Source organism: Sebastes umbrosus, chromosome 11 (assembly GCF_015220745.1).
Source record: "Sebastes umbrosus isolate fSebUmb1 chromosome 11, fSebUmb1.pri, whole genome shotgun sequence".
Classification (NCBI taxonomy): domain Eukaryota; kingdom Metazoa; phylum Chordata; class Actinopteri; order Perciformes; family Sebastidae; genus Sebastes; species Sebastes umbrosus.
In genome coordinates this window covers 23,163,839-23,178,498 of record NC_051279.1, presented here as the reverse complement: position 1 = coordinate 23,178,498, position 14,660 = coordinate 23,163,839, and the positions used below count along the sequence as shown (strand labels likewise).

The 14,660-nt window shown below is 39.9% G+C and overlaps 1 protein-coding gene across 1 annotated transcript; it reads left to right on the top strand.

The window, feature by feature from the left end:
- The first annotated feature begins 1,607 nt into the window (after positions 1 to 1,607).
- On the top strand, positions 1,608 to 8,201 carry irx2a (iroquois homeobox 2a). Its single transcript, XM_037786224.1, has 3 exons — positions 1,608 to 2,176; positions 3,673 to 4,078; positions 5,080 to 8,201. Exons 1-3 carry the CDS (start codon positions 1,937 to 1,939, stop codon positions 6,030 to 6,032), a joined length of 1,599 nt encoding a protein of 532 aa, XP_037642152.1. The 5' UTR covers positions 1,608 to 1,936; the 3' UTR covers positions 6,033 to 8,201.
- Positions 8,202 to 14,660: the final 6,459 nt, after the last annotated feature.

Genomic DNA, 14,660 nt, shown 5'->3' with positions numbered 1-14,660 from the left:
CACCTGATGGATGAACACATTCATTCCGATGAATACTGATGAGGAAGAGTGCTAGGCCACTCTTCTTCTTCTTCTTCCTAGTATAGTAGTTTTGCCAGCCACCTTGACTGCCCGTTCCAAAAACCGCTGTCACAGTTTCAGGTTTCCACACCACGCTGTGCTGTATCGCTTGTCTCCAACAGAGGTCATTATGCCTGTATAATCACAGTAATAAAGGACAAGGCTGTGCACTGTTTTGCATGCAGACGAGTCCAAAAAAGCGCGCACAAAGAGACACACACACACACAACAGTCAGCAGACAGCCAGCTGAGTGTCCATCAGACACACTGGCAAGAGTGCACGAGCAAAAAAGAAGTGTCAAACTAATACAATTGCGCGCACACTTCTTGAACAGTGTTGGTGGTTAGTAGCTTTAGAGGAGAGACTCTTAAAGCGACAAATCAGCAGCAGCTTTATTATTAATCCCGATGAATGTAATTGTAATAATAAGAGATGAGTGTATTATAAGTGGTGGGAATGAAAAAAGCTGGGTACCGCCTCCATGCAGACCAGAGCGCGCACACAGAGCGCGCACACGTATCGGTGCTTGCATGATGTGTCCGCGTCTGATAGCTGGACTGACGAAATAACCAGCTGCAAGTGGGGAGCACTGGCCATTTTATAGTATCCACCCCCCCACACACCTCCCACCCTACCTCTCTCTGTCTCTCCTGCACAGTTGTTATGGGAGTGTGTTGATCAGACAGACGCTGTGTGCCATAATCAACCCTTAGAATAAATAAACCAAATGATTGAGAGAGGAAAACAGGAGAACTAATCTTGTGTACTTTTCACTCTTTCTCCCTGTCAGACTATACTTGTGTCCTGCAAAAAAAAAATATCCATCATAAAACAAAATCAATTATTGGGGATTGACATAATTGAATAGAAAAGAATAAAACAATTAACTAAATTTTAAATTCTGATACACCTGTGGTGAATTTCCCTGAAACGAATGTCATTATTAGTCAAGTCAGTCAAGTCAAATGTATTTCTATTGCACATTTAAAACAACATGAGCTGACCAAAGTGCTTTACAGACATAAAAACAGGTCAACAGAGCAGACAACAAAATCTCACACACATCCACAGACAGAGACCAAGATAAAATCCATGAGTAAAAGACTGTTATAATGAGCATTATATAAAAGGCCAATTAGTAATCACAATTCAAGTACATTCAAAAGCCAAAGAAAAGAGGTGGGTCTTGAGCTGTGCTTTGAAAGACTCTGTAGAGGGAGCAGATCTGATGTGTTATTATATTATATTGTGGACCAATTAATTTGCATTAGCAAAAAAGTTACATTATTATCTCATCCAGTTAGTATTTGTCTGTTTTTTTAGTTTATTTTTTAAGTACAATAGGTTTTAAAATCACGTTAAACTGTGTTAAACTGACTGTTGGTGGATGGATAGACCCTACTTTTTGCAGTGTGGAGTCTCGGTTTTTGTTCCGTGGCTCCATTTCCATGAGGCAGAAAAAGTGGGCGTGGATGTGATATTCAGATGAGCCGGAGTGACAGCTCCAGTTTCTCCCCCAATGCTCTCTCTGTGTGTGTGTCTGAAACTCAACTGGCTCCTTCTCCCTCCTAACTCCTCACTTCATAGTGCTGCGTACTAAAAACATCGGACGCTAGGGGATCAAGACGCATGCCACATTATTGCCTCTATGTGGGCACTTTAACACATCTTTCGTGGAGGTTTTTTTTCTCCCAGTAAGGGGGCTGTGGAGGGAGGACTTTTTTTTATTTTCATTGTCTGATGACTGTTTTGCACGGCTGATTATTGACTTGATTGTTTATTATTTTTGGCTGCAGCTGATCGCCGCCCTGCGCGTTTTTTTTTCCTCCTTTTTTTTTGGAATCGGCGACCCTATAATATCCCTCTGCTCACCAAATGTCCTATCCTCAGGGTTACCTCTACCAGCCCCCGGGCTCGCTGGCTCTTTATTCGTGTCCGGCTTACGGGGCCTCGGCTCTGGCTGCTCCGAGGAATGAAGACTTGGCGAGGTCCTCATCCGGCTCAGCCTTCAGTCCTTATCCTGGATCGGCTGCTTTCTCCGCCTCGGCTGCTGCAGGCTTCTCCAGTCCGCTGTCATACTCCACGGATCCAACCACGGGATTCCCATCCTACATGGTAAAAACATCTCATATATTTATGTTTTTATTCTGTATGATGATAAGGCTTCCAAAGCAATGTGAGTGTGTCGTGCGCGTAAAAGTCTGTAAGTGCGTAAAAATGTTTTTAGCTCCAGGTTCACAATGTTTTTGTTATGAGTCACTCATCAGCTTGCATAACTTTCTTATTGAGTGCTTATTGGTTGCTATATGTTTATATATATCTAGTGGCCTACTCGTCGGGTTCTTACTATTTAAATCCTTGACCTCTTCGTTTTAAATGGGATTTTTACGCATGAGCTGCAAATTGTAATGGCTTGGACCAACGCTTAACACTCGCTGCGCAGCTAATTATGTAAAACAGAACACCAACTAAGATTTTATTTGAGCCTTTTAGTGTGCCATAGAGAATTAATAGAACACAAGCTATTACTCTTTCTTTCTTCTTCTTCTTCTTCTTCTTCCTCTTCTTCTTTTTCTTCAGCAGTCATTAAAAATCACCAGGGGATGAAGTGAAGCTGACTTTATTCTGAGTTTGAATGAACAGGAATTTTAACATGAAAAGAAGCATGACTTGCAATGCTAATGTCACAGGGCACTTCAAGCGTTTTAGGGAAAAGGTGCATATCAAGTGATTTTGCTAATGGGATTTGTAATGCTGCAAAAGAGAAGATATGTTAACACATTTGTGGGGCTGCCTGCCACAACAAAACAAAACAAAAAAGCAGCCACATGGAAGAAAATGAGGAAGTTAATAATAGGTGATTACAGAAAATTGAAAAAAAAAAAAAAAAGATCTTAACGGCTATATTGACAAGGAGCCTTGTTATTAGTTAATCCGATAACGATCTTATAACCATTAGTTAACCATTAGTTCGTGCTTTTTTCTGCGGCCTGCACTTTTACGCACGGTGTTGTTTACCACCCCTGCTTGCTTTTACAGCGATTATTATTTATTTATTTTTAATTTAGTGACAAATGACAAATGATCAAAGCACAAAATTATAATTGTTTGTTTATTTTTTAACAATACACAGCATGCCATTAATTTAGCTCAGATGATTTACACAAAATCAGGATAAGATCTGCTAGTGCATTTGTACCACTCTACTCTCTAGACCCTTTTTCACCTGCTCCGACAGGTTCCCAAAAAACACATGACTTAACTGTTTCACTGGTTTTAATGCAATTGTATTATATGTTTGCGTGCTTAAAACATGCGTTTGAAATGATGTGACCTTGTTTTGTAATAATAATAGTAATAATACATTTTATTTGGTGGCGCCTTTCAAGACACTCAAGGACACCTTACAAATATACAATTAAACATAGACAGATAAAAACAACTGGACATGACAGAGACACATTTATGCAGACACAGTATGATGACCTGGAAATGAATTGTTAATTAATCCCATAAATGTCACATAAAAAAAAAAAAAAAAAACATTTTAAAAACTCAACACTGGAAAAAAAACACAGCATGACTTTTTGTTCAACTTTTCCCCTATGCAGAGCTCTCCATATGACGCGCACACGTCGGGCATGGCCGGGGCGTTGAGTTACCACCCATACGGGAGTCCAGGGTACCCGTACCAGCTCAACGACCCGGCTTACCGCAAGAACGCCACCAGGGACGCCACGACCACCCTGAAGGCCTGGCTGCAGGAGCACCGGAAGAACCCGTACCCGACCAAAGGGGAGAAGATCATGCTGGCCATCATCACCAAGATGACCCTGACGCAGGTCTCAACGTGGTTCGCCAACGCCAGGAGGAGGCTCAAGAAGGAGAACAAGATGACGTGGGCGCCCAGGAATAAGAGCGAGGACGAGGACGAGGAGGACGGAGACGGAGAGAGGAAGGAGGAGCAGCGATCAGAGAAAACCCTGGATAACAGCGAGGCTTCAGCGGAGGATGAAGGTAGGGGTATAATCTGGAGACCGAGCCAATGATCCATTTAACAATTCAGGGGTAGGATGGGGGGTTAGAGGGAAGGGAGGGGAGGGGTGGATGCCTTTTATTTACTGCTATTTGGTGCAATAATAATAATAATAATAATAATAATAATAATAATAATACAAATATAAAAATATAAAAGAAATATCAAGGATATTGAATTATTAAATAATGAAATAAATGTCCAAGAATATATTTTATAAAAAACGAGGTTGTAAAACTAAATGACCCTGTTAAGGTGTTATTTTCTTTTCTTTTTTTTTCAACAATATTTTTACTATGCTTTTAAACACAGACACAACCAACAATACACCAACACACAGTGGCCACAAGGACTAAACACCAGACTTAGATCCCTAACACACAGCATACATAGCACATCAAAGTGATGATTGTACACAATCATATATGTAGTTGAAAATATCAAAAGCATCTATGTATGTATATGTATAAGGACAAGGAGGTTATTTTCTTTAACATGATTCATGGCAGCTCACTGGCAAAAGAAGACACACATATAGCAATCCACGAGTGGCCTCAATAATAAATGTTTATCCTGATGACATTTTGTATAATTATATATATATATAAAAAAATGAAATAAATATTGCTATCATATAAAAATGCATTTAATCTTAAAGTCTACTATCTAAATTGATGTAAATAATTAATATATTCAAGCCTGGGTTGGCTGTAACACATTAGTGACTGCTTTGAATACACATTGACATGGACTTTGACTACAAGATAAGTTTTCACATTTTTATTTATTTATTTATTTATTTATTAGAAATCCTCAGTTTATGTTATTTATTTGTATTTTAGAATATGACTGCTTATTAATATCCAATAGAGTATATGTGTCTACGTTTTACAGTTTCATTTTCTTTCTTTCTTTCTTGGATTGTTAGTTTTTCTTGTAACTTTATATCTTTCTTTTTTTTTTTTATCCTCTTGTCTTATAGGTATCAGCTTGCACGTGGACACTCTGACGGACCACTCGTGCTCGGCAGAGTCTGACGGAGAGAAGGTCAGCTGTCGTGGTGTGGTGGGGGGGGATCTGGATCTGGGCTCGGACCAGACCGACGGAGACAAATGCGACGAGGACCGGAACCAGCACCACGACCCGCGGGCTCAGCTCTCACCCATATCCGTCACATCGTCGCCTCTCACGGGAGTAGAAGCTCCACAGCTTCTCAGTCACCACCACCACCTCCAACATCATCTCCACCATCTCCACAGCCAGCGCGAGGATTTGGCCCGGAACCTCATCGTCAATATTAATAACAATAATACGAATAAATCGTCTTCATCATGCCTTGATAGCAGACCTTCTTCGGGGGCGCCTCAGACCCCTCCAGTCAAGCCCAAATTGTGGTCGCTGGCGGAAATTGCTACCTCGGACCCAAAGCAGCATCATCATCATCATCATCATCATCAGTTACCGGGGCAACCGAGCTGCCCCTCCTCCAGCGGTGGCCTCCTGACGCCTCCGACGTCTTCAACCACCTCTCCGGCTTCTGCCAGCTCTCCATCCCTCTACCAGGCCACCTCCTCCATCCTCGGAAGACCTATTTATTACACTTCTCCCTTTTATAGCAATTACACAAACTATGGCAACTTCAGCCCCCTGCAGGGCCAAGGGATCCTGCGGTATACTAACACATCTGGAGTGAGTCTGGCTGCTGCTGCTGCTGCCGCTGCTGCTGCTGCTGCTGCTGCCGCTGCAAACGAAGGTCTGAGCTCCTCTCATCATCATCATCATCAGGCTCTGGAGGCTCTGGAGGCGAGCACACAGCCCAAACACAGGCCAGACTCTCCTCTCGTCAAACATAACCCCAACCACATTGTTGTTGTCGAGCAGCAGCAGCAACAACATTTCAGAGCCGCACATTTAGAAGCAAAGAAAGGTACGTAATAACAACCACGACGCGTCACCACCGCTGTTAAAAACACAACAAAAAAACATTTTGAGAAAATGTATTTAATCTGGTGTTTTTGAATCTTGAGATTGTATTTTTCTTAAACCCCGCTCCATGGCGGAAGTAAAAAATGAGTTCACTTTGTTTGCAATGCAAATCAACTGGTTTTTCTTTGTGTTACTTTTCACGTGTCAAACCATGAATGAATGAATGAATGAATGAATGAATGAATGGATGACTTTATTTCGAACATAAAATAAATAAAAACAGATACAAAATAATAACAAACAAAACAAGAGTAATAGTGTCCGAAAAGGAGTAGGTAGAAGTAAAACTTATATTTCCCTACCCCTTTCTCACTTCTCCTCTAATAACTCATATATCATAGAATGATATCCATCCTGGCTGTTTTAGAAAATTAAGGCTTTTATTTCAAGCGAGTTTGCATGAGACACAAGTGGCATTATCTGACACTATTTGGCTATTGGTTATCACTTGTTTTTAAGATGAATACGATTTTCAAGGACTGAATAGGAGATTTATTAAGATGGATATTTTACAGCACCCTATATGGCCTATAATTCGTTTTCAGCGCAGTACATTTTTCTGGATTAATCAATTTATAATTGGTCTCCATTTTTACGCGTTTCTCATTAAATCATTAAACGTCGCATTAGAAAGCAGTGGTGATAAGAAAATCATCATACTGCAAACACATGTGCAGCACCTACAGATATAGAGACATTAAAATAAACCCATGAAGCACATGCAGGCCTCAAATCAGCCTATAACCATGCGCAATTACGCACACACACACACACACACACACACACACACACACACACACAGTGGCAGCCTGTGAATCCAATAAGTGGAGAAATGTTGCCATATAGCTTTGAGCAGGAATCCTATTTTTAATGTTTCCTCTGATGTGTGTGTGTGCGCGTGAGAGTGTGTGTGAGTGTGTGCGCGCGCACAGCAGGCCACAACCTTATCTTTCAGTTGGGTAATTATAATTACACAGGGTCAGCCAAAAGCAAACAAATCAGTCAGTTTGCTCTGTGTGCATTCATCGTGCAACTTTTACATCTTCAAATGTCACATAGGTTATTGTGGCGGTTACTTTTCTTTGCGCAAATTCAAAGCTTTGCCTACATGCAGCTGGATAGTCTCTGTTTTTTTTTTCTTCCAGTAATTAGGCAATGGGGGATTTTAATAAGCACTTGCAGTATATAGAGCTGTTTCCAGCCTGAGAGAACTCTGTGTTTCCTGAGGTTTGTGGAGGGAGTCGATCATTTGATCGTGTGGGATTTTTATTTCCATGGTCTGCAGGTAGGTGTCACAATTGCTATGACTATAAAGCGAGTAAGGACACCACCTTTTGGCCCCATGTTTTAACCCCCATAACCTTTAACTCCGAACCGGATCCAGTGCCACCATATAGTGGGAATGAAAGCTGCTATACCGCCTCCTCAGCTCCACACAGGCCGATGATGCACTCTCCACAGCACATGTTTGTCACATTATTATTATTGTATTATTTGTTTTGTTTTTTTGACGCATTGTGGATAATAATTTCATATGTTGGTTTGAAAAAAAAAAAAAATCTCCCATTATATGTGATTTACATGTTATTTCTCAGGTTCCTATAGTTTGCTTATTTGCCACGGTATATATATATATATATACATGTATATATATATATATATACATATATATATATATATAATTTTAATACATATTCAAGTGTGGAAAACATAATTTGGCCTTTCTGTGAAACCGTGTTTGTAAAAGGAGGTGTCTTTGGGACTGAAGTTGAACTCGAGGACTTCAAAGTGGAATAGCCTACATTTGATATTTATTTTTTTAAATGATGATGGCGAAATGATTGCCGATAATTTATGCAAGTTGTATTGCAAAAAAATGGGAAAACTGACATCGTCTGTTTGTTTTGTAAATATATAAATATATATATTATGGACGGTTTTTCATTTGAGACGCATTTTGGGGGAAAAAGCTACACAATCTTGTTATCAGGAGTACTTTTACTAATTTATATCTTTGAATGTAAATGAAATAAAACGCGCTGGTATTGGATGTACCGGCGAGGTTATGATATCCATTATTCAAAAGGAGAAAATATTAAACTGTTTTCCCAACTATTACATCAATCTTGGGGAGTCATTCTTTTTATTTACACCAGACCTGTATTTAACACCGGGGCAGTTTTTTTTTTTCACATTTGCTCTGCTCATTGTTCTTTTTTTATTTTGTCAGTCAAACGCAGATGGGAACTGCTTGATGAATCTCGCTTTTCATAAACATTATGAGTTTTCACAGATTGCACAATCCATTCTCTCTAAATGGACCATCATTTTCTTTTTAGGGCCTCATTCTGGTCAGAGAAATCTCCCTCGGCCACATATTCAACGACCTTGATTGGGATAAACGACATACTTATTTCATTTTTCTCCCCTTTTCCACCCTCTCCCCTCAACCCTGCCACACATTTATTTTGCAGTGTGATTAATACTGCCGTGGGACGCATCGGGCATTATGGTTTCTCCCAGTGGGAACAGTCCCTGGAGCTTTTTTAGCCTGGTTCAGGATGGGTCAGCCCTGCCTGCTTCATTACGGCACGGCATTGAGCAATCCATAAAAGTCTATCTAAGCATCTGCCAGCTCCAATGGGCTGTGTGATGGGCCCTAATCGGACAGGCTTTCCTCTGCTTTTCATCATGGTTTGGTTATTACAGAGGCTTTAGGACACAGCTAATTAAACAATTTAGAAAAAAGGACATTTATTATTATTATTATTATTATTATTATTATTATTATTTAAAGCACTTTTCATTTTATTAATTTATTAATATTATACTACTATTTTATACATATATATACACAGTATATTATTTAATATATTTTTAATATTATTTTTTTTATGACTGAGAAAAAGTGTTTCCAATATGTTGTCACTGCACAGTTGTGGCCTTGTAGAGTGTGAAATAGTCAAAGATCAAATATATAATATTCCCATCCTCCAAGAAGAGGCCTCCATCATCGCTCCCAGCCAGACTAAAAGCTAATCCTTCATTTTCCAGTTGAATTTGAGCTTGAGTGTTGTCCAAATCTCAAGGGACTTCCTTTCACCTTGGTTTTCCTCCTCCTCCTCCTCCTCCTCCTCCTCCTCCTCCTTCTCCTTCTTCGCCCCCCTTTGCCTCATCCAAGGAAGTAATATTTGGCTGCCAACAGGGATGTTGTGAAGGGTAAAACCCACCCAAACTCAGTTAACCCACCTTTTAGGCTGACAGAGGTCTTTTGTGACATAAATGCACGGTTTACTTTGCAGTGAAATGGTGTCACACTGTCAGAAATGGTATTAAAGTAGAGTCTTTTTAGGGAGGAAAAAATACTCAGAGAGGACTTTTTGAAATTATGATTGTTTTATTTTTTGTTGAGTGTTCTCCTTTTGATCACCACTGCCTGATACTGATGTATTTTACCTACCTTTTTTCTTTATTTACCTTTATTTCACATGTCAGCCACCTTTATGGAAGTCATGCACACTATAGCCCCTGGCCAGCTTCTTCTTCTACAGCCCAAACGCTTTCATTAGGAGTTGATTTATTGAAATGCATGCTCTATTCTCAGGTGGGTTCCCCTGGGGACTCAGCACTGTTGTCAAATAGCACCAGAGGCACTCTCCAAAGCACACAGAGGCCCTGCCTCTCTCTCTCTCTCTCTCTCTCTCTCTCTCTCTCTCTCCCCCTCTTTCCCTTTCTCTCACCCTGCTGCTGCACCTTCCAAATGTCAACATTTGTTCTTAATAAAAAGAGTTATTGTTTCTGTTAAAAGAAATTGCTCAGCAACCGGTCGCCTTTGAACACATGAAAAGAAACTTCCACCCCACCTCTTTGTTTGATTGAGAGCAATGGTAGGTGAAAATGGGAGCAAGGCGTCCATTGCACATGACAAACCTCAAGCTGTGAAGGCCGTTATGAAACCATTGTGAATTTATGCCACAATTAGTCACAATCGTACAGAGGCCTTTCCGTCCCTTTTGAAGAACCTGCTCTTCACCTCACATTAGGTTTAACTATTAGCAGAAGAAACCAGGGCACCCTTGAGGATCTATGGTATTGATCCTCAAGGGCAAAACAGACAATTTACTGTATTGCCAAGTCTACTGTAGAGCATAAGGCCCAACTAAGCCTTCGCTTTAGAGCAAGGGGACTATTCAAACTTATCTATTCTTTAATTCCATGCATTGCATATCAAATACAGTCATAATCCTATCATATAGCTTACCAAAGAGGGTGTGTTCATCCATGCTAAGGACTAGTTGTCATTGCGAGCTAAATTGATGGTATCGCAAGGCTCATAGGCTTCATGTGAGTGTAGACTGGAGAGCAAGTGGACTCATTCCCCTTATCGTTGATCAAATAAGCAGCTCGTATATGCAGATAATTCATGAGCTCTTTGTATCCTTTATCCTCCCATCAACCCTTTCTCCTCCAAAATGCTTCAGACATTAATCTCTGACGCACACCTGGAACAGGAAGTTAATGCAGCTAAAGTTTTATTATAGCAGTAGAGGGTTTATTATGTTTCGCAAACAGATATTTGTAGTAGTTAATGGGGTGGGATGTTAAGTTTGATGAATTTGCTACGGATACTAATACGTTAAAAGAAAACAGACACTGGAATTCAACTTGCATATTGTCTGTGTGAATACACTTCCACTTATGTGTCTTATGGGCGGACACAAGCTGGAATAAATAGCCCTTTCTTTAATCTATAATGTGTAATGCATGGGCAATTAATTGAGAGAAAAACAATATGAAAACAATTATGTTTTTCAAAGGTTCTTCCTGGTTAAGAACAACGAGACATTTCTTTTATCCAGTTTGAATTCAAATATGTAAACTAAGCTTTAATAGGCATTGTATAAACCAATGATATCAGCAACAATTTAATTTATTTCATAGCACATATGTAGTCCTTTATTAGATAAAGAGGGAATACATGTGAGCAGAACAGTATAAAAAAGTAGTTTACCCTTTGATTGAACCTTTCTTTAATTCCACCCTTATTGCTCTTATATATTTCACCCATTAAGACCTAACCATAAATACTGCTGATGTTCAGACTTAACCTTAAGTAGCACTAATATTCAGGGGAGAGAGAGAGACGAAAGAGAGCAGCGTACAAATCAGGTACAGGTGTGTTTAATAACGCACATCAAAGTGGACGGGGGACTTTAAAAATGAGTCCGGGGTCCTGTCCTCTCGTAAAGGTGTCAGGTGAAATGTTCACTACTCGGGATGATCAAGGGGACTAAGCTGTGCAGGATTTTGACACACACACACACACACACAAAGCTACACATACACACTGGTCCTTGTATGCTCCTCACTCCCTACCATACACACACACTCTCTCAGACTGAGAGACGCTAATGCTTGTCCACACGACAGCCTAAACAAGGCCATTAGGAGCCCTGACTTCCACTCCTAATTGACAGTTATGTTTAATGCCTGTGGTGAGTAAACACTTCAGAGTAGTGGACTGCACCTTTGGGCTGTAAATCAGGCAAAAAACTGGAAGCCCGTGTTGGAGGCGGCCGTGAAAACTCCTGTAAAGGTGAATGTAAAAGGTGAGGCGCACAATGTGTTTGTGTGTGTGTATGTCTACAGTGTTTTCTGCGCTTATTATTCACAAGTGTGCTTCTGTTTGTTTGTGTTTGTATCACTGCTTAGTAACTTATTTATGGCCTTGTGGTACAGTTGCTCTATTACTGTTGTTAAGGCAACTGTACAACAAATATACAGCATGTTATTACACACAATCATTTTGTCAGCATCCTCCATGATTTACACATGTAAATATACTACAGTGCTCCTGTCACATTCCAGTAAATCATGAGCTCCGTGCATGCATGTCTTTGGATGTTATCGAGACAAGAAGGCCGCAAAAATGTGCTTTGATTGTGTGTAAATGGAATGCAAGACACTTAAAGTATAAAAAAAGGATATAAATTTCAGAATCAGAAGGTATAGAAGTAAGAATCGGTATGAATGACATAGTGGGGATGTGAACGTAAGTAAAAGATGCAACTGTTGTAGAAGTGTTACCACTGTCCCTCTCTCTGTCATGGTGTCACAGAATCACATTGCAACACACACAATCATAGACTAAACACACACACACACACACACAAACAAACCTGGAAAGAGTCAGTCTGCATTAAAGATATGTAAACACAGCTTTCAAACACACTTTCAAGCAGACAATGAAACCTGTGCACGGAAGCACACTGGAAGACGGAATAGTTATTATTTCGTGTTAGTATAAGAACTCGTCAAGATCGTGGACACTTCACCGAGAAAAAAACAACCGGATATCATGCCGAAGTGTGTAATAGACCCGCCTGTCCACCAGAGGATAGCGTGTCATGTTTTGCCTCGCCGAGGAGTGAACATTACACTTGTGTACGAAGGTGCATTACCAGCAGGGGGCAACAAAACTACTCACTTAGTTTAGGCAACAAAACCACTTAGTTAGGTTTAGGTAAAATTTCATGGTTGGCCTTAAAATAAGTACATAAACTAAGTGCAATACGTACGAAACAATGTAACATAAGTACAAAAAACACATCACAAACGTCACTAACGTATACTACAAAACAAAACCACTGGTCTCGGAACACCGGTGTCCTGGCTGAAAGTCCTGTGTTTGTTGGACCCATGCACCTTTTTCTCCCTTTTAATTCTACGTCACTAGCCCAGAGCATAGCATATTCACATATATATTGCAGTCAGTACAGACGACATGGCCTACAACTGACATGTCTAAAGCAAGAACAGCATTCTTACTACACGCTTTTACCTAGCGCATTATTGTATCATTCACATGCTTTTTCATGTGACCGGGCTGGAATAACACATTCTTGTGGGCATAAAGAAATAAAGGAAGACAGTTCACAGAAGTTCAATCCAGTGGATCATGATGTTAAATCATTAGGTTTGAGTGACTTGCTTCGGTAAATAAATGATAACTATTTGAATACAATTTTAATGTAAAAATATATCAAACATATAAATACAATTCAAAGAAGAGAGTTACATTTTGTAACATACTGGAAATCTTGCATAATACTAAGACTTTCAACATCTTTTTTATATGTATTGCAGTGCTTTTGCATGATATATTAAAAATTCCAATTTTACCATATGGGCAATATTACTGCATAGTATTACTGCTTGTGTGTTTGTGTGTGTGAAGGTGTTTATGTGTTGACATGTGTTCTGTATATCCACAGTATGCTACTGCTTCTCTACACGCTGTGATATGCGTCTAAGTGCAGTTAACACTCAGTTAAAGCTCCATCCTGAATTGCGAACTGTCAGCTTTTTAAGATCAGTGAGTCCAACAAGTGGAGGAGGCAGACATGAGAAAACGTTGGTTTTCTCTTCCTGTCTGTCTGGAGTGTTTTATAAATGAGCTCAACCTGTCTCCACACAACCTTTTTTTCCCATCATGTACTCTGCGAGACATATCAGGGAAGTGGTTCATGTTAAATAGTATCTGTCAGACTTGTCGGCTAATTAAATGAAGCTTTGCTTTAAGCGTATACTTTAGTGTCATGACTTTTCACTTGATTCTACAGCTTTCAACCTAAGCTACTCTCACTGAGTAATGGGATAGCGTGCAAATCAAACTGCATTAAATATGAATGCATTGAAGGAAAACTGTGACCTAAGATGCTCGTTTAATGAAAATAACCCAAAAGACATGCCTTGAGGCACAGTTCGAGGCACTATATATTATCTGTCAAAATGTTCATTTTTGGAATACTCTTTAAACATGTTGCATCACTTCAAATTATATCTAGATGTAATAAATCAAAGGCAGCTGGTGAAATCTCTTGGATGAGATGGGAAAATCTTTAAGACCAAAGAGCAAATCCAGTTGCTTTGACTGCAAGATATGACCTGGATAACAGACGGATGCATTTAATTTCATGTGAGTCCAAATATTAGACATTTACCATGTTAAGGTGCTCAATAGAGCATATCTACTGCCTCCATGCGGCTCTCAACATGGAGACGGCTGAGCCGGCGGCTAGCAGCTAACGGTGCTAAAAGCGCAAACAGTGCAAACGGCAACAGTAATGGCATGAAAGTCTGACGTGCTGCATGCCCATCCACCACCCTGACCTCCAACCCTTTCTGCCGAGCTACATATACAAGTCCACCCTACTACTTCCTGCATTGGCACTGAACATTGGCACCGGACGTAAATGGTGAGGTACAGGAACTGACTTAATTCCTAGCAATATAGCTGGCTATTTCAGAATCATGTGATTGTTTGCAAATAAGGTAGGTTTGTTTTTGAGAAAATATGATGATGATGGATCATGTTAAATGTCAATGACAAAAGAAGCAAAATATTGCCTGAAAAAAAAAAAAGTAAAGTTAGGGTTGGTAGTGTTGTTCGAATACATTTTTGTTATATTTGTTGGAATTGTTATTACATCCTACAAATGCTCTGTCAAAAAAATAGAAGAAAAAATGGTATTTGTGGCTGTCGCAGGATCGTAATAAACCCGAATGAAATGATCA